At 43.5% G+C, this 20,940-nt stretch overlaps 1 protein-coding gene across 12 annotated transcripts in view; it reads right to left on the bottom strand.

Annotated features, from left to right (window-relative positions):
- LOC113427910 (heterogeneous nuclear ribonucleoproteins C1/C2) overlaps positions 1 to 19,304 on the bottom strand; it is a 65,552-nt gene extending 46,248 nt beyond the window's left edge. For 2 of the 12 annotated variants that reach the window (XM_026690461.2, XM_026690463.2), the window contains exons 1-3: positions 19,119 to 19,302; positions 11,257 to 11,282; positions 5,986 to 6,257 (exon numbers count right to left, since the gene is read on the bottom strand). In XM_026690461.2, the coding sequence (XP_026546246.1) occupies positions 5,986 to 6,226 (241 nt within the window). In that variant the 5' untranslated portion in view covers positions 6,227 to 6,257; positions 11,257 to 11,282; positions 19,119 to 19,302. The other 10 variants (XM_087948694.1, XM_087948695.1, XM_087948700.1 and 7 more) reach the window with 10 other exon arrangements.
- Between the last annotated feature and the right edge of the window lie 1,636 nt (positions 19,305 to 20,940).

Here is a 20,940-nt window from a genome sequence, read left to right as displayed (position 1 = left end):
AACATTCTTTTAAAATTGTGGAGCCTTGATCTGAAGGCAAAACTTCAATTATAGTTTGCCTGGCACTGAACAGAGCAGAATCACATTTTTCATGAGCTGGTCAATAATCTTCTCCTGAGGCAATCTATTTATGTTAATTTTTAAGCAACCACAGTACTGTCTCATACATTATCAAATAGATTCCTGGAACTTTTTTCTATGTATACAACGAACCACTCTTCCCAAATCTACATGCAATTTTGATTTTAGGGTTTCAATGCATATATTCAAGCATGTCCTTTTCAGAATCTAATCACATTACTCTCAGCCTTGTATTATCAGTAAATTAGATAAAGCATTGCTTTTTATATGAAGGCAGGACAAGAAGCAATGAATTGAAAATAAACAAGGAGCGATCCGACCTAAAACTAAGGAGACATTTCCTGACAGTCAGAATAATTCATCAGTGGAACAACTTGCCGCCAGAAATTGTGAACACTTCAGCACTGGAGGTTTTTAAGAAGAGATTGGACCACTATTTGTCTGAAATGGTACAGGGATTCCTGCTTGAGCAGGGAGTCCTTCCAATGTCCCTTCCAACTCTGTTATTCTCTTATCAAAAACATTTGTAAAATCGTAAGAACTGGGGAAGCCTTGGATGCCAGATTCTAAACCAAATTAAAGTAGCAATAGCACTGTAGAAAGTTAGCACCCAAGAATGAAATATTCTAGGAAATATTAAAAAGGCAGAATATTATATTTCCCTGGATGAAGAAAAGGAGAAACATGTTTTAAAGACAAAGCAGCTTCCTGCAGCTCCCTGTCCCTCCTTTAGCTCCAGGGTGATGGGATTAAGACATGGCCCTCAGGAAACGATAGGATTACCCATCTCACCACATGGCACCTGGGAAGATTGCATTAGCCAGCACTCAGGTGAAGCCATGCGGTCCAGACAAAGTCTACAAAGTTAGCTAAGACCCCCGCCCCTGGGAGTCTGACAGCCAATGGGATACATTTCTTACACAGGAACAGGAAACATTAAAGTTGGGCCCAACAAAGGCTATGAAACCAAGGGATTCTCAGCATCCCTTCCCTTTTCGCCCAGGAGCTGCAAGGCATGTGGTCCTGTCCACCATTAAACCTTCTTTCCAAGCAACTTTCATAAATCCAGTGTCTTTTTCCCCACTTGGAACTGAACCCAGAAGGATGTTTCTTCCAACAATTTGGGCACCCAAGCAGATGGGACTCCAAGTTAACCTGATCAATGGACCTGGTCCAGGTAAGCAGACCCTCGCCGGCAGAGACCCATTGAGTCTGTGGGTGAGTTTTCCTGGACCTCGGCCATTTGGAACAAAGGTTTTAAAGGGGTTTTGAGTGTTGAGCTCAAAGGCTGCTTGGAAAGAAGGTGAGTACCTTTAAATTTTAATTTTATAGCCCAGAAAAGCATGGGAAACATATGTGTGCGTGTGTGTGTGTATCTTGCTTCCTCTGTGTGTTCTACCAAGAGAGCTAGTATCAATTAAGTTACTGTTACTAACAATAGTAATCATGCTATTTGTTTAACCAAGTTAATGTATCTTCCTTATATCACTAAACTTTTCATGTACAGGTGAAACTCGAAAAATTAGAATATCATGCAAAAGTTCATTTATTTCAGTAATGCAACTTAAAAGGTGAACCTAATATATGAGACACACTCATTACATGCAAAGCAAGATAGTTCAAGCCGCGATGTGGCATAATTAAGATGATTATGGCTTATAGCTCATGGTTCTCCTCAGAGTACTTTATGAGGTCGTTATCCATCCCCACATATGCAGGTAGTACCTCTTGAGATCGGGTGTAGGTTCCACACTGTGCATTAGAGTTGTCTTGCGGTTGTGGCAAGAACTCTTTTGCCTGTGGATTGAGTGTGGCAATTGTGGTTGGTTGCACGTCAACTTGTTGAGAAGTCATCGTGATCACTGATGGGCCAAGTTGCTTGCCCAGCAGGCCATGAGACGTTGGTAGGTTTGCTAAATCTGGGAAGAGAATCTCAGACTTTAGGTCGTACGACATCAGTTGAGTGACTGTGGTTTAGAGTCTGTGGTTGAGATTCACTCCTGTGCTTCCCTGGTTGTGAGAGACTTCTAGGTAACTGAGGCGGTTCCATGTGCTCGTTTTGTAGCGAGTGCTGCTCATCCACGTAGGCCTTGACCCGTGTATCTGGGCTCTCTTCTCCCAACCCTTTGAGGTCGAAGTTGATGGGGGCGTTGTCTGCCATCTTCTGCCATGCTGTGGCCCATGCCGTCTTTGATACCGAGTCTCTTCGCCGTTCGGCCAACTCCAATTTGGCCTGCGCTGTGGCCTGAGCTTTGGCCATTTCAGCTGCTTGAGCTGCTATTGCCTCCTGCTGTGTCACCTCCTCTGTGGCGCATAGAGCTGTGTCTGCTACTGCAGCTTCTACCTCAGCTTCTGCAGCTCGGTCAGCATAACTTGCTGCTTTGGAGGCCTTAGGTGCTCCACTGCGACAGGAGGATGCTCTGGAAGGATGGTGAGACCCAGCAGCAGAGAATTGGCGCGAGACACTGGAACCTGCTTGCGAACTAGTCGGTTTGGGATGGAGGGAGGAGACTATCTTAAAATAGTGGGAAGAAGACACATGCGATCGAGGAGCTATGTCGGATGTGGCCCGCTCCCTTGACACTACTTCCAGCCGAAGTGCATCGTTGAGTGCTGCCTGGAGGGCATTTTTCTTTTTCTTAACGCATTCTTTGCATTTCTTGTTAATCTCTTTGAAGCCTTGAATGTGCACTTGGAGCTTTGGGTCACCCAGCCTCGACTGGATGTACTTGAGTTTACTTTCTCTGTCTTTCCACTGTAGGAGAAGGTCATCTAGGTTGTTCAGCAATGTGCGGATTTCCTTGGGAGACAGCTTGAGTGTTGGGGCTTCGCAGATATCCAGGAGCTCTGAACATAAGTCTGTATAGCGACGATACTGACTGTCCCAAACCCTCCTATAGCATGACTCCATGGGTTCTGTAAGCTTCCTATGTTGTCTGAGGTCATAGGCTTTCTGAGGTATCACCATGTCTGCGGAGGTTTGGAGGTCTGGATGAGGGTTTTGGGAACCAGGCTCCACGTTTACATCAAGGGTGGGTGGAGGGTTCGAGTCCTCTGGTACATCAGAGACATCTGTCATGGCGGAAGAAGTTGCCATACTTCAAATTGGCAAAAGGTGAAGTTTGGAAATCAGTAGGGTGTGCTGCACGCAGGTAGCAGAACGTAGGAGTTTCTGCTAAGTTTAATACTTGAGCACGTAGGTGGTGCTGCGGTGCTAGCACAGCACACAATTTGGCTGCTTTTAGTGTGCTTTGCGAAGTCTGGAAGACGTTGGGGCAAAGCACAAATTTGCCTGTTAGTGTTGCTTGCTACAGAAGTTGGTGCTATAGGGTGCTTTGCAAAGTCTGAAAGACGTGGGCAAAGCGCAAATTTGCCTGTTAGTGTTGCTTGCTACACAAGTTGGCGCTATAGGCTGCTTTGCGAAGTCTGAAAGACATTGGCGCAGAACGCAAATTTGCCTGTTAGTGGTACTTGCTAGGTCTGGAAGACGCTGTTGCTAAGCACAGGTTGGGCTGCAGGTAGTGCTGGACCCTTTGAATTAAGTTACTAGGCGTTTCCACAGGAGTTACGTAAAATAGAATTTACTGGTTAAATTTACGAAACTTCCTGCAACTTCACGAGGTGGGGTAGATCAGTTGAAAAAAGAAAAAAAAATCTTTTTTGAATTCTGTGAAATTTCTACTTGACCACCAGATGGTGCTATAGGCTGGCAGTTGAATGGTAGCAGATTAGATTGGAAAAATCTCACCACATGGCACCTGGGAAGATTGCATTAGCCAGCACTCAGGTGAAGCAATGTGGTCCAGACAAAGTCTACAAAGTTAGCTAAGACCCCTGCCCCTGGGAGTCTGACAGCCAATGGGATACATTTCTTACACAGGAACAGGAAACACTAAGGTGGGGCCCAACAGAGGCTATGAAACCAAGGGATTCTCAGCATCTCTGCCCTTTTTGCCCAGGAGCTCCAAGGCATGTGGTCCTGTCCACCATTAAACCTTCATTCCAAGCAACTTCCATGAATCCAGTGTCTTTTTCCCCACTTGGAACTGAACCCAGAAGGATGTTTCTTCCAACAGCACGTAAGACATATGCCGCTTTGTAGTGCTTTACAGCCCTCTCTTAAGCAGTTTAGAGTCAGCACATTTCCCCCAACCATCTGGGTCCTCATTTTACTGACCTTGGAAGGTTAGAAAGCTGAGTCCACCTTGAGCTGGTCAGAATCAAACTCCAGGCAGTGAGTTAGCCTGCGTTCTAACCACTGGACAGCCGGGGCTGTCAAACTCCCGTCCCACAGGCCAGATGTGTCAGAGTCTGGCCATGCCCAGTTTAGCAAAGTGGAAAAAGTCCCGATATATCACGTGATGCTGCTGTGACGCGAGTTTGACACCCCTGATTTAAATAGTCTGGCATAGGATGGCCCAACCTTTTTTTTTTTTTTTTTGACATCCAAGGAAGAAGGAGAGCACCTAACATCTTCCTGGGTAAACACAGCAGCATGCCTGCAAACATCTTGCATGTTGTTCCAACACTCCTTACAACACCCAGTTAATATCCTTGGCACATTGCCTAAAACAGGAGCGGCAAGGGAGAAGAAGAATCCATATCACAATGGTGAACCAAAATTTGCTTTACAAACATCTCACTTAACGACAGGTTTTGGGCTCCCTTAAATTGAGGAATAGCTGTTCTTTTTTACAAACTGTGGCATGCCATTATAAAAAGCCAAGGCAGTCTGGGGCTAAAAGAGCTGCCTACCTAGCAGCAGGAGGATCCAAACTGTGTAGCATTGCTAATAAAACACAACATTTGAGAGGCTCAAGTTACCTAGAAAACACCCTTCTTTGCTTCTGTTGCTGAAGAAAACCTACTATCACCTTTCATAAACAACTGGCTAAGCGGGAGGCGAGATAATAAGCTAAAAAAAAATCTTCCTAGAGGGGGGTTGGGATGTTGAGTAGAAAAAACATCAGCAATTTTTGACTTCTGCTGGCAGGGGGAAAACAAATGTTGCCTTCGGAAAAGAAAGGAAAAATCCTCTCCGGCAAGGCTTGAGCATGTCTGAACTAGAGCACGTTTTTTGCATCTGACATTAACAGGCAGGTCCCAACGACTGTTGAGAAGGGGGAAGGGAGCTTTTCTTGAAGGGGGAAACCTTGAATTTCTTCTTGGCTTCCAACTTTTTATTAATATGTCAAGCATGACAGGCCAGATGATCTGAAAACACTCTTGAGTTAACTCATTCTTGTGACACTTATTTGCACAGCTGTAAATAGCCAGGAGAGGAATGAATCTGTGTTCTGGTGGTGATGCGATTTTAGTAATTTGGGTTCAGCAAAGTCTACCACTCAGTGAATCCAACAAGCTTATATACCCTTTAAAAAAGGCATATGTGTGTGCTTTTCTCTAGTCTGTTTCCAGGTAAGATGTAAATCAAGTAGGATACTGAACGTTCTTTAAATTTACCCTCCTGTTCTCAGGTTCCAGAAAGCTCCTAGATTCAAGGCCAAGACAGGCCAAGAATAATATTTCTGTTTAAACAGAGTTCTACATCATAAAACCTGCTTTCTGTGACTGCTTGTCAGCACCATCAGATCAGAAATCTACTCCGTAGGAAGTCTGAAACTACTTCCCTCCCCAATATATTTAATTAACTGCTCCCACCTTTCTTTCACTTTCCATTTTCTATTCCTACAATACCAGAAATCCCTTCACACACACACAAAAGGCTGCAACATGTATCTTGTTTGCACAGGGAACTGCTGGGGCTCTGTTAGCAGACACCGGGTTGAACAAGGCAAAAGGAAAACAAGACAAAATTAAAATTCTTTTTTGCTAGAAGAACCACAGTGTCAATTTCAATGGGATGATGAACAGAAGGGCCAACCCTGGAAGTTGCCTACTTACCAAGGACCTGGCCTGCTATCATCCTGCCATCCTCTCCCGCCACTGCAGAGCGGGCATTGCGCTCGTTCACATACTGCACAAACGCAAAGCCCTTGTGCACGGAGCAACCCACAATCTTGCCGTACTTGGAGAAGATGGCCTCCACGTCTGATTTCTTGACCACGAGGGTATTGAGGTTTCCGATGAAGACGCGGGAATTGAGGGAACGGGGATCTGTCTTGTTGGTGACGTTGCTGGCCATAGCTCACCCACACAGCAGAAATGCTAACCTGCTGCCAAGGCCAGGGAAAGGGAGAAAAAGATGGGTCAGTGAAAAGAAAAGTGTCAGATGTCATAGCTTTTTACACATATATAACTGCAAAAAAAGACACAAATGCACACATTTCGGGGGCATCATCTGACAAGTAGCACTTTCTCAGAATGAAAAGCTACCAGCGTCAGGCATGCTGGGAAAGCTCAGGTGCATCCATCCTCCTAGGTATAAGATACAGCAGTTTTGGCACACACACACACACACACAAAATAAAGGCCAACAACACTAGAAAAAAAACTTTACTGAAAAATAAAATTAAGAGAAAAAGGGAGGTATTTTTACCATTAGCCTACCATAGTCCACTATCTCATTAAAAAAAGCCTGTAGAAGGATTGGATATATGAAAACAATTTTGTCTAAAAGATGCAAAGGCTTTCAGCACAAGTCAACTCAAACTGCTTCCATTTCCATTTCTTTTCAGCATCAAACATCTTCTGAACAATGTCAACTTGACTCCTACCTTAGTTCTGTTCCAAGCAGCATTGTCAGGAAAATGCAATCTTACCATTTCAATACATGCTTTGGTCAATAGAAGCAGCAGCATAGGTAAGTAAGACAAATGCAGGAAGCCCAGCAGACTTCAGTTCAGAGGCAATTAATAAAAAGTACTTATTATCAAGGGGCAATCTTCCCCGATTTGTTCTTAAAATTGAGACTATAAATAAATAAAGGGCACCTAACATTTTCAGGATTCTGCACGTTCTAACCTCCACCTTCAAGGACATTCTAATTAAGAATGCAAACCAAATCCAATTTGGGGAAGATTTACATGAACTAATTATCACAAGTCTCTGTCCATAAATTTAGGCTATGTGTCAGAAGAGTGCTGCACTTGTATCTGGTGCTTTGTACATGGCCATGTTCAGAGTGCTTTCTAGTAGCACTCTGAAAGCTTTGACTTCTCCTGATTACATGCAGGAGCTGTGAAGATTAGAAAAAGTAAGTGGCCTCTTTAAGGTGCTGCTGACAGACTGTGCAGAGATCCATAGTACCTTCTTGTTTTGGATTCAAATACCTGTATGTTGCTTTTATGCATTAACGGGAAATAATGTATTTTATGTGATTTGAGCAAACAAATACCTTATCACTGGTGGAACCTCACTCTTGTGCAAACTTAAGAGAGTCCTATCTGGTTACAGTCTAATTTTGGCAAGGGCCCAGAGTAGCATTTTCTTTATTCCATATACTGTACTTATTTTCCCCTCAGGGTGCTTACAGGACAGGATTTGACAATAAAATGCAAAGGCAGCATCTGTTTGCCAACAGTCCAAACTTGAAGGGCAGGAGACAAAGTGGAGGATGAAAGATTGGCTTTGGTTGTTGAAAAATCCAAACTTTTTCTTGCAACCAAGTTCCCAGCAGACTGCACGTTCTCTGCCAATCCCAACTCTTCAGACCCAGCTAATGAGCACACAGCTCTCTATCCAGATGGAGTGGACAGATGCACGTTTAATGCATGTGTACATGCATGAACTAAGAGCAAGAACACCGAGAAGGGTGAGTGAAACAAGAAAAAAAATAGGAATGATTTTCACTGCCAGTATTCAATTGAACCCTGTGGCTAGTCCATTTGACTAAGGTTCTTTTCTCTTTGCTGTCCGATACTGACTTATCCCTAAACACTGAACCACAGCTTTGATTTTACTTGTATGTAAGGTAAAGGTAAAGGTTCCCTTCACACATACATGCTACTTGTTTCCAGCTCTAGGGGGCAGTGCTCATCTGTTACAAAGCCGAAGAGCCAGCGCTGTCTGAAGACGTCTCCGTGGTCATGTAGCCGGCATGACTAAACGCCGAAGGTACATGGAATGCTGTTACCTTCCCACCAAAGTGGTCCCTATTTTTCTACTTGCATTTTTACATGCTTTCGAACTGCTAGGTTGGCAGAAGCTGGGACAAGTAACGGGAGCTCACTCCGTTACACGGCGCTAGAGATTCGAACCTGCCAAACTGCCAACCTTTCTGATCAACAAGCTCAGCATCTTAGCCATTGATCCACCGCGTCCCTTACCTGTATGTAGACAGGATTAAATAAATCCACTTAAGGTTTCTCTGCTCCATTCCATATCTCGTGCTTCAAAGAAACCACATTTTCATTCCTCTAATAAAAAGCAAAGCAATAGCTTTCTTTGAAACGGGTTGTTTGCTTCACTGCTCCTCCCTTCTTGTTTTTTTAAAAAAAACTTATTTCTCTTCAGTTTCTGCAGAGGCAAGGTGGAATGTTATTTTCATTTCTGCCTGAATTCTAAGCTAGGTAGGAAAGGGAAACCCACCTCTTCTTTCAAAGCAGGCCTCACTGCAAATTTAGCTAAGTCAGCCTGGCAAAAATCTGTAAGATGAATTAAAATCCTAGCCAGCCTCAAGTGGTGGGAACTGTTTCTTTACTGGAAAGTCTTTTCACAATATTTATTTGTGGGGTCTACATTTTTGCTCTAGGACTTCAAGGAGACCTAGGTGGTAGTTCCATCTCCAAGTTTCGCTGAAAATTGTAAAGTAGATCAGACTTAGGGACCGTGACTACCTCATAGATGTCCAGTGGCTGATGTGGACTCTTTATACACAAGAGACAAGAAATTCTGCTCAAGGAGCCAAACATTTTTAATGGGGAACAAATAACAGGTAATTTCTGTCCCCATATATGACAATGCCAAACATGCCTATTTGTTAATATGTTGTCAGAATCTGCCTTCCTATAGTTTAAATCCTTTAATTTAAATCCTACATTCTGGGCTGATATCGACCTTCTGTTTAACTTTCCATGTGTTAAATCTTCTCAAAACTTAACAACTCCATTTCCTGCAGCCTCTCTTCACAAGACACAGAACAAATGAGTTTGGCCATTCAGCAAAATTGTTCAGTTGTTGGTCACTTTAACTCCATTTGCCCAAGAACATAATAATCCCTCAACTATTGTAAAATTGAATCCATGAAAACAGTACTAGAAGCTAAACGTTTTGTAGATGTATCACACAATTAGTTAACAAGTACCCCTTATGCTAAAAAGCCTCTACCACTGATCAATGGAGATGATGGAGAAAGATATAGGCCTATTTAGAAATAATTTACTTCTCATGTTTTGTTGTTAGATCATAACATTTTAAGATGTCTTTCCCCAAGAAGGGACAAACGTAACTGACTCACCTTTTGACCATTCAGAGCCTCCCATGGAGTTCCTACAAAATTTTGGTCTTCTACATCAGGGTTGGCAACGTTAAGATTTGTGGACTTCAGCTCCCAGAATTCACTGAACAGCATGGTTGGCTGAGGAATTCTGGAAGTTGAAGTCCACAAGTTTTAACGTTGCTAAGGTTTGGAGATCCCTGTACTATATTATAGACTTCCTGCATTCTGAAACTTTTAGAGTAGCAAGTCTATCACATTTCCCACAGTATATTGGTTAACATTACATTTATTATTACACAACTTCCCAAAGTGAATGCCTGAATTGCCTCTATATTTCTTTCCATTTACTTAGCTTTATGTATATTACAGCAGACAATTACTGCATTTTGTGATATTTGCAAAGCATTTAAAAACTTGGGGACTGCAATTGCATTATTTTATAGCTACGTGCTCTGAAATTCCAAGAAACTTTTATTACATGTATTCTATACAACTATGAACAAGGAATAAAAAAAAAACTGGGAAACCATTTAACCCAGTACTAGAGTCCACTAAACTTCAGTACATTTTGTCTTTTCCCAAGATCAATCATCTGTTAGCAGCTGGATCTACGCATTACAGGTAGCCCTTGACATAAGACCACAATTGAGCCCATTCATTTTTGTTGCTAAGCAAGGCAGTTGTTTGAGTTCTGCCCTTTTATGACCTTTGTGCCAGTTAAGTGAACCACTGCAGCTGTTAAGTGAATTGTGCGGTCATGAAGTGAATCTGGTATCCCATTAACTTTGCTTATTAGAAGCTGGTCGGGCAGGTCACACCTGACCCCAGGATACTGCAACCGTCATAAATACATGCTGGTTGCCAAAAGCCTGAATTTTGAGCATGTGACCATGGACATGCTGCAATGGTCGTTAAGTGTGAAAAATGATCGTAAGCCACTTTTTTCAGTGCCGTCGTAACTTTGAATGGCCACTAAACAAAATACTTGTAAGTCCAAGACTACCTGTATGCAGTTCCATAACGCTCCCGGAAAGGACATTTTACTAATTTTTGATACAAGGGTTTGGATAGTGCCCTCAGATATGCTATACAGGTAGGGTTATACTTTAAGCAAGACCTTTAAGAGGGGATGGCCTGGAATGAAGCCAATGCAGCCCCTTACCATCAGCCAAGATGGGTATGTCCCTGCTCCATGCAAGGCTCCGCTGGTAGCTACCTCTGTTACTCCAGTCTGGGCATCCATGACGGCGCTTGTAAGGGGGGGAACGGTGCAATGGAAAAAGACTAGGTTGAAAACTGAGAGGGCATGAAGGGGCGAGTGGGGCCTTTGACCGGGGACAGGCTGTCACTGCTAGAGAGTGAGCAGCCCCACAGACACAGTGCAGCAACAATTGAAAAATCGAATAGAAATAAAATATTAAAAAATGAAAAATAAAAAAGCATAACTTCCTGAGTTGTTCAAGTAAGTTCTGGAGAGGTATCAGGTTCTGTTCTTGGCAGCCAGGCGATCAGTGAGGGAGGGAAAAAAAGAGTTAAATGTGATCAATCCACTTTTTTTTAAAAAAATGTGTGTTAAAAACGTGGTATGTGTATTCCCCCCCAAAGGGTTATAAAAGCCCAGAGTCAGTTAGGATCATTCAGAAAAACTCCATTTTCATCTGGTTAAAAATCAGCAGTCTTTTTTTTTTAAATCACCACCATGAGCAACACATCATCATAGTCACAGTCACCACCATTATTGCAGCAATAATATCAATAAAGTAACTAGCAACAACTATAAAAAGGAAATCAGTGGAAAGGCAGGAAAAAAGTGGAGAAAAATTGGAATAACTTACTGTAGCTGAAGATCAAAAAAATCTCGCTGTAAAAAAAAAAAAAATAAAATAAAAACAGCCCAGATTAGAAAAACGGGAGGTGTAAAAAGATCAAAGTCAATAACGATTTTTTTTCTCTTTCTGTCCTTTCCCCCCTTTCAAGCTCTCATTCCAGCCACTGTTACGGCAAAACCTGGCAGAGGAGAGAGAGTTCCTGGCAGAAAATAATCCAAGCCCTTTTGAACACCATTTCATTCTAAAAATGGCCTAAGAAAGGCCAGCTCATACCAGGCTAAAAGGTTCTTCCTCTAACCCAGCTGCTGCAGCGGGGGGGAGGTGATCCCCCAAAAAATTACATTTTTCAATCCAGCTTTATTTTTTTTTGCTTGACTGCACGGCAACATTAGGCCACAAAGCACCATTTTATTAAAACAACTTGTACTGAGACAGTGAGAGGGTGTGCATGTAGTGAGGTGGGTAGGGGTTTAAAAAACAACAAGCTGAGCTCCAGTGAAGGTAGGGTTGGGGGTTTTCTCCTTGCTGCCCTGTGAAAGGAGAAGGGACAGGATGAGTCAAGGGTACCCCAGAAACTTTGCCCACATCTCCCAGTTTCCCCCCACCCCAAAGAAGACCAGCTTCTGGTCCCATGTGGCTACTCCAACCTCACAGCAGCTGCTCAGGTGTGATTAAGCTGCCACCTTCATCTTGCCATGTCTGTTTGTTGCCAACAAGTTGTGCTGGATGACTTCAAAGTCACCTGCAAGCTTGTCATAAGAGATCTCTAAAGAAAACTGAGCACGTGCACATGGCACACACACACAGAGAAAAGGATCAAGGGAAAAGAAGCAAGGCCTATACAAAAAGTGCATGCACTGGTCTTCTGCTAGGTTCTCATTACAGTGGTAAAAGTCCTAGCAATAGAAATTTCTAGAATTCAGATATCACCCCCACTTATCTACCTTTCCGCTCACCAACCACTCAAGTGCCAGGTTGTGGTAATATATTTTATTGATCATTTTATCATTTTCTGTAAGGCCTTTGTATAACTAGCAGTAAGTCTAGGAAGATGTGGGCATTCTTGGTGGGGGTAGGAGTATCTTTGCTCAGAGTGCCTCATTCTGTTTTGATTCTGCCAGTTTAGAAGGAATAGGAAAATGGGTGAAAGTTCAAGGTACAAGATACACAGTTGTGCTTTCTCATGGGACTTTCCAAACTTTCCCATGAGACTGTCCGTGGCTGTATGATCTCACCCTAGCAAGGTAACATCTGGGACTTTCCAAGATTGTGTGTTCTCATGCTGGTGAAGTAATCTCCTGTTGAGGTCATTGTTTTCTGAATATGCATACTGTATATTTTGCTTGTGTGTTTTCTCAATAAATACTGCTACCTGAGTTCTCTCAGGGTTGGCATTTTCTCAGAGACAGTCCCTGTGTCTCATTTCAAATGTCAAACCACCATAAATGGTGACCCCGACGTGATAGCTTGGAAAGCTATACGTTTCCCGCATCCTATACTCATCGTCGCGGGACGTCGACTGGGCCCTCATCTTCTTCGCTGGACGAAGATAGATTCTTTTCGTGAGTATGGGGGAGATCTCTCGAAGGCTCAGAAAGAGCACATCAGGGAATTGAGAGGGATCATTGGGAATAGTTTTGGGTTTGGAATTGGCAGTAGGGGTTGTGCTGTAGGAAAGAAAGAAATTGAGGACTTACTACAGTATGTTTGGAAAAATATTAAGTCATATCCGGAGGGAGGTAGTATTAAAGTAGAGTCCTGGAAAAGATAGGAAATTTTTGCACGAGGAACCTCGTGCCCCTTCTTCAATTTTGTTAACCTGGAGAGTGATTATGGATGCATTAGCTACTTATGAACAACCGCTCCTATCACCCCCGAAGAAGGTTTGCCGCTTTACCATGCGGTACGTTTGTTGCCGCCGACGGCACCTCCAGATAAAGCTGGGGGACTGTCCGGCGCTAGAAATACTTTGTCAGAGGATAAGAGTTTACCTTTAAGGGTTCAGGTGGATGCAGTTACTGCAGCTATTCAAGAAGCAAAGAATAGAGGGGAATTATCAGGAGATGATTTGGTGGAGTTTGGAGTAGAAGTTCAACTTAATCCGGTGGAAATTGTCATGGATGCTGCATTAAATCCGCAGCGGGAGTGGAAGCCTTTACAGCTCAGAATTTTGAGGGAAGTTAAGCAAGCAGCAAAAGAATATGGTGTTAGAACGCCATATACTCAGGCATTGTTAGAAGCAGTTGGTTATGGAAATAAAATGATTCCAGCTGACTGGAAAGCTCTGTTGAATATGATTTTAACTCCAGCTCAATATTTGGTGTTAGATCAGAAATGGAGACAGCTGGCAGTCCAGAGGGGAACAGCAAATGTTACCCCAGATCAGCTTTACGGAGCTGGTAATTTTACAACAGTGGAACAACAGAGAGATGGTATGCCTGAGGAAGGGTTCATTCTTCTCCCACAAATAATTTTTCAAGCCATAGGGTCTCTCCCTGACGGCGAAGGTGGTGAGAAGACCTTTACTAACATCAAACAAGGGAACAATGAACCCTATGAAAATTTCATTAGCAGACTGAAATTGGCTATTGAAAGACAAATTGATAATCAATTCGCCCAGAAAGAGTTGCTTTTAAAGTTAGCAGTAGAACAAGCTAACACAGATTGCAAAAAGATTTTAAATCCACTTATAGCAAGTGGGGAGAGAGAAATCGCAGATTTGATTAATGCATGTAGGAAGGTTGGGAGTCAGTCTTTTAACATGGAGACTTTAGCTCTGGCTTTACAAACAGGACATGCTCAGAAGGGAATTGTTTCAATTGTGGGAAGCCTGGACATTTTAAAGCGCAATGTCGGGCTCCTGGAGGGGTCAAAGTCAGCAGAATAAGAGATCAATGGGACAGGGTGTTCGTCCTAAATCAGTATGTCCAAAATGTAAGAAAGGATACCATTGGGCATATCAGATGCTCCTACAGTTTTTACTGATGGAGGGAAAGTTTTTGGTGCTTGTGTTTGGAAAGATAAATCTGGAATTTGGCATACAAAAGTGACATCAGAGCAGAAGTCTGCCCAGCAGGCAGAACTTGCTGCTGTAGTTTTGGCTTTTCAAAATTTTCACAATCAGGATTTTAATTTAATAGTGGATTCATTGTATGTGTATAATTTGTTACCCTTTGTAGCAGGTTCTTATTTGTCTCCTGGAATATCACCTGATATTTTAAGATTGCTTTTGCTTTTACAAGGATGTTTGGAGCAGCGTGTGAATGTGTGTTTTGTTGCTCACATTCGTAGTCATAGTAATTTGCCTGGAATTTTATCACAAGGTAATGCCAAAGCTGACAGTGCTGTAACTTCAGTCCTCACTGTCCAGCCATGGGATAGTCATAGTTATTTTCATCAAAACGCTAAAGCATTGGCACAGCAATTTAAACTTACCACTGCAGAAGCTGCTGCCATAATTCAACAATGTCCAACTTGTTCAAAGCAGGGCACGAATATCCCTATGGGAGTTAACCCCAGAGGGTTGAAACCTTCAATGATTTGGCAAATGGATGTTACTCAATATCCGCCATTTGCGCCCTGGAAATATATACATGTAACTGTGGATACTTACTCAGGATTTTTAATGGCTACCCCTCAAAGAGGTGAGATGGTTAAACATGTCATCAATCATTGCATTAAGACTTTTTCAGTTGCTGGAACACCTAAAACTTTAAAAACTGATAATGGTGCGGCTTATCGAAGCACCGGTTTTGATCAGTTTTGCAAACAATGGTCTGTGGAACATAAATTTGGGATTCCATACAATTCTACTGGGCAGGCTATTGTAGAACGTCATAATTCCACGCTCAAGACCATGTTGACTAAATTAAATAAAAAGGAGGGAAGCTCCTGGGGCTTCCGGCGATTCAAGATCAATTAAATCTAGCTTTATATACTTTAAATTTTTTAAATTTGTCTGGTAACCCCCTGCGGCGCGGCCAGCAGGCATTTTTCTTCTCCTTCTACAGATGTGGTGAGACCTCGGGTGTTGGTGCGGTTCCTTCCAGATCCAGCATGGGTTCCTGCTGAGCTGATAACGTGGGGACGTGGTTATGCAGCAGTTGAACATCTTGGTCAAATTCGTTGGGTTCCTGGTCGGTGTGTTCGACCTGATCATTCGCAGGCACCTGTGAAGGAAGTTTCGGAGGAGCAGGATGGTGCATCTGTGGTTCCTGATCCTGTTGATTCTGCCTAATCTGTCCTGGGCTGCTCGGGTGCGGAGAGAGCAGCGACAGCATGTTCAGCGTGCCGGAGATTTGGGCGATGATTTGTGGACAGATAATAATTACATTAAAGATTTGCGCACAACTGCCAAAAACTTGAACATCACCAATTGTTGGTTGTGTATGCACCTTCCTGGGAGAGTGGGAGAAGGACTAACATTGCATGGAGTGCCTTTTGAGGAAAAAGCAACCTGGAGAAAACAGTTGTCTTGTGCTACAACAGAGCAATTCCAGATCCTAACCATGGGAGGTAATCTATGGACACAAATTTCTCGAGGTCTTATCCCGCCTTTGGGAATTGCTATGAACTATAGGGATATTCATATTTTAAATAATTTTACTGTTGCTATGTTTAATGATACTATAAAGAATATTAAGATGATTAATGTAGAAATGTCTGAAATTCGTACAGTTACTTTGCAAAATCGATATGCTTTAGATATTATGTTAGCTGCTCAAGGAGGAGTTTGTGCTTTAATTCATTCACATTGTTGTGTTTTTATACATAATTATGAGCCAAACATTACAAAACTGTTCAGGACATGGAAGATCGTATTGCTCAGCATCAATCTGGAGCCGATGGGTTTAATGCATCATTCTGGGACAGTCTGTGGTCCTGGCTTCCTGATGGATCATGGTTTCGCTCCTTATTGCAAGGGGTTGTTATTATTATTGCTATATGTATCTTATTATGTTGTTTTATTCAATGTATTCCTAATCTATTACAAATGTGTACCTCAGTCTTCCGGCGTGAGGGATCAGGTCATGAGGGAACTGTGTACTATGCCACTAAAACACCCCCTATCTTTGAATAAATAAAAAAAGGAGGGAATGTGGTAATATATTTTATTGATCATTTTATCATTTTCTGTAAGGCCTTTGTATAACTAGCAGTAAGTCTAGGAAGATGTGGGCATTCTTGGTGGGGGTAGGAGTATCTTTGCTCAGAGTGCCTCATTCTGTTTTGATTCTGCCAGTTTAGAAGGAATAGGAAAATGGGTGAAAGTTCAAGGTACAAGATACACAGTTGTGCTTTCTCATGGGACTTTCCAAACTTTCCCATGAGACTGTCCGTGGCTGTATGATCTCACCCTAGCAAGGTAACATCTGGGACTTTCCAAGATTGTGTGTTCTCATGCTGGTGAAGTAATCTCCTGTTGAGGTCATTGTTTTCTGAATATGCATACTGTATATTTTGCTTGTGTGTTTTCTCAATAAATACTGCTACCTGAGTTCTCTCAGGGTTGGCATTTTCTCAGAGACAGTCCCTGTGTCTCATTTCAAATGTCAAACCACCATACCAGGTAACTGGGACAGAGAAGTCACCCACGTATCTTTTCACCTATTACCTATTTAAATTACAGGTAGTCCTTGAGTTATGAATGTAATGGAGACTGCCAATTACATTCGTAACCCAAGGATTTGTTAAATGAACATGAAAATGCTTTTGCCCAAGCATTCGCTAACTGAATGCACAGGTCATTAAGTGCACATGAGATCTGTCTTCTGGTTTGTTCGTCGTCAGAGCAGAATCCACGATCCTGTGTGGTTTTGCTTCAAACTCACTTGCTGGAGGGTCCCAATTGGGACCAGAAACACCCTGGAGGGGTGGTGAAGAAAGGGGGAATCGCTTGAAGGATCAAGGGGAGTTGTCAACAAAACAGACCTATTTTTCGGCCTCCAAAGGCTACAGAAGTTCTGGGAGGCCAAAAAAGGCCTCAAACAGGCCAAAAATCAGCTGGGAGGCGCAGTGCAGGTAAGGGGGCAGGGGGGGATTGCACACGCACATTGCCTTCTGGATGCTGGCATGAGTGCAAGCACAATTTTTGGCACAGGAGCCCAAAAAGGTTAGCCCCCATTGTGCTATATACCGTATTTATCGGTGTATAACACGCACTTTTTTCCCCTGAAAATAGGGGGCAAATGATGTATGCGTGTTATACGCCGATATAATGTTAAGAAGCCTTCGGTGAATGCTGCTGGGATCGGGGATCAAGGACACAAATGAAAGAAGGGGAGGGAGGAAGCAACCGAAGCCTGTCCTTCTCTCTGGGTCAGCTCTCTCAGTCGCTCTCTCGCTCCTCCACCAGCACAGGAAGAAACTGCTTCAAAGAAGCGGGGGCGGCTTTTCCTGTCGCCACAGCTTCCCTGAAGCGCCCGTTCTCCCCCACCCCGTGCTCCGTTCTGCCTGCCTGCCTGCCTGCCTTCGTTAATGGTTGAATCGAACAGCTTCGCTGAGTAAAAGAGGCGAATAGTTATTATTCTCAGCCGAAGCTGCTCCCAAACAACCAGAAACTAAGGCAGGCAGGCAGGCAGGCAGAATGGGACACTGTGGATTGAAGCGCGCGCGGGTGGGAGTGAAATTTCCCTCTTAAAATGAAGATGCGTGTTATACGCCTGTGCGTGTTATACGCGATAAATACGGTACTTGTTTCACAATGAACATGCATCCCCAAAGTGCCAAATCCTTAAAATGTCTATTGTAGCAATACATGAAATAGCACCTATTTTTATTGTTCCAATGCAAATGTATGTCAGATAGCTGTCCAACATATATATAGTGTGCCCATTCTGATGCTTTTAGGCATTTTTACCACCTGCCATTCAACCTCCCTAGCATTTAAAAAATAAATTTGTCAAAAAAAAATCACAACCTGATCATGGTAAGTGTGCGATATACTGTGCACATTATTGATGCTTTTAGGCATTTTACATCCACAATTCAGCTTTGTTAGCCTATGATAGCATGTGCATTTTTAAAACAATCTGCCAAAAATCACAATGTGAGATATAGTGTGCAAATTCTGGTGCTTTTAGGCATTTTTGCCATCCATGTAAAATCTTCATCACGCCTTACAAAAAAAATCTTTTTTTTTTTTAACAAATGGGGCGGCCTTCTGCCTCTACCTTCTAAGGTGTTTTTAAAGGTTGATTTTACAGCCCTGGGATCTCCTGGTGGTCTCCCATCCAAGTTCTACCTGGATTTGTCAGTAGCTTCCAGAGATCCAGTCTGCTGTGTGCCACCTACTGAGGCATTTGAAATCTTGTCTTCCTGGACTGTCAATCCGGATTAGACGAATGAGATCCGACCCTGAATGACCAATAAAGGTCAGGTTATCATTATCCTAGTATGTGTTCCCTTGCCTAAAGCGGCAGCCATACCTGCGAATGGGTTCTGCACGCGCACCTCACACGCTTTTTATACATTCAGGCGGCTAGGCACACACTATATAACTTCCCATAGGTTGAGTCTTCTTATAACCCACATAAACGCATAATGTACCACAAATACACACAGACAGATACGCGTTTTCCTCTCTTTCGCAGAACGAAAGAACCATTAAAGCAGCCCCCGCTTTGTGCCCAGCATAGTGGTCTCTCCCAAATAAGACATCGGCTTGGATGACACCAATACATTTAATGGAGGGGGGGAAGGAGATGAGAGCCCAGAAAGACCGCCGCGGAGACCAAAACTTGCGGGGGCGTGTGGGCAATCCCATTATGCGAACTCCCCTCCCACACACATACGCGCGCGCGGGAGGAAAAAAAAGAACCGTCGCCACCCTTTCCCCCAAGGAGTTTTTCTTCAGGCAACGAACTCACCGGGAGGCCCCAGATCCAGCACGCCGCCGCTTTGCTTATCTAAATGTCTAAGTTCTGTAACCGTACACCGCTTCGCCCTCTGTTCACAGCTACGCTCGCCTCATTCGCGCTCCGAACGCCTCACGAAATGGCGTCCCAGCTGCCCTCTGCGCCGCGCAACCAGGTCTGTGGGAGCTCCGCCCACTCTTTTTTCACGACTCGTCGGCTTTCTGAGGTAAGCGTCTTCTTACCACGGGCGCACTCATTGGTCACCGATCACGCGCGAAGCCAATCAAGCGCACGAGGAGGATGGGGGAGAGCCGAAGCAAGCTTGTTCGATAACACCGTGGGGAGGGAAGAGGAAAGAGGCGAGGCTCCAAGACAGGATAAATTTGCTGTCACTCAGCATGGCGCGGCTATTGTTCGCGGTGAGATTAAACCACGGGACTATCGTATCAACTGTTTCCCTCAGCTGCAGTCATTTCCCTCCTCGGCTGTTCATTTTGGTCCCACTGATATCCAAGGCTAGCTTCGTCTATGGCTAGAACTCCCTTTAATCATTTTAACTACATTGTCATAGGCTGTTATCGAACTAGCAATTAAAGAGGGGATGAGTTGACGTAACTTTGGGCGACTGACGTAAACGAATTCTCTAAGCGCATTGGTGGAAGCTCATCGCAACGTCGCTCTTAGAATCCAATTGACGTCTATTAAAAGAAAAAACGGAGGGTGCAGCGTCCCCGCCTACCGTTAATCAATACTCGCCCTGTGCAAAGACTCGCATTTTAATTGGCTGGTTTGAAAAAAAAATAACATGTTTTCTTTTATTTCTCCTCAGTGTTCTCCCTGCTATTGTACAGACAGTCCTCCACTTACCACCACAATTGAGCCTGTTTCAGGCTTCCAGAGGGCCTCCAGAGCCCGGGGGAGGCCGTTTTTGCCCCCCCAAAGGCCCGGGGGAAGCTTCCAGACCCTTGGGAAGGCGAAAAACGGCCCTCCTGGAAAAACCGGAAGTCGTGAAACGGACCTGTTTCCGGCTTCTGGGGGCCTCCAGAGCCCGGGAAGGCCACCGCACCACTCTGAGTGGTCACTAAATGAACTGTTGTAAATTGAGGACTACTTGTATTCAGGGGCTCAACAGTTGAGACCGTTCAGTGTTGTCTGTTATGCGTGCATTGTTGGGGGAGGGGCAGGGGCAGGGGTTGAATGTGACCACCCCTTAACTGTAGAAATTAGCTAGCAGCCAATTTTGCTTTCCTCATCAGCAATCCTATGTTCTCAAATGATGTGCATTCACACGTATCACTGCTATTTTTCTAGGTTTTTGTAAGGAACTCATTTCCTTTATCAGAGTCTCATGTAGTAATTCCTTTCCCTTGCTATTTATCATTCCTCTTTCCACCCGTATTTTGCCAAATGTATGCACTATCCCAAATGCATATGTGGAATCTCTGTATATTGTCCCTATTTTTCCTTCCAAAATGCACAGAGCTTGATTCAGTGCATACAATTCACAAGTTTGAGCAGACCAGCTTCGAGGTGTGAGATTGTGGCTAAGAAAAACCACCAGGATTCAAAGTTGATCCAAGGAAAAAGGTTTTATTGTAACATTTCTGCAGAAACGGGTTCCTGCCCTGGCAGATGGGAGGAACGAAGGCAAAGCTTAAAGGCTCTACTCTTATACCCAAAACTACCCCCTACTACTCCCCTCCCAGTATACAAATGGCTTGATTTACAATCTATCTTTCAGGATACAAGTTACATTTTATTATCTTTCATGGTGCCTAGCTCGTAACACACTTCTTTATCTGGTATCTAGCATTTCAAAGGCATTCCAAAATGT

The sequence above is a fragment of the Notechis scutatus genome, unplaced genomic scaffold (assembly GCF_049901735.1).
Source record: "Notechis scutatus isolate UNSWTSFEM ecotype Mainland unplaced genomic scaffold, rNotScu1.2 NSCUCTG78, whole genome shotgun sequence".
NCBI classification, from domain to species: domain Eukaryota; kingdom Metazoa; phylum Chordata; class Lepidosauria; order Squamata; family Elapidae; genus Notechis; species Notechis scutatus.
The sequence above is the reverse complement of the archived record's forward strand: the minus strand, read 5'-3'. Positions and strand labels throughout refer to the sequence as shown.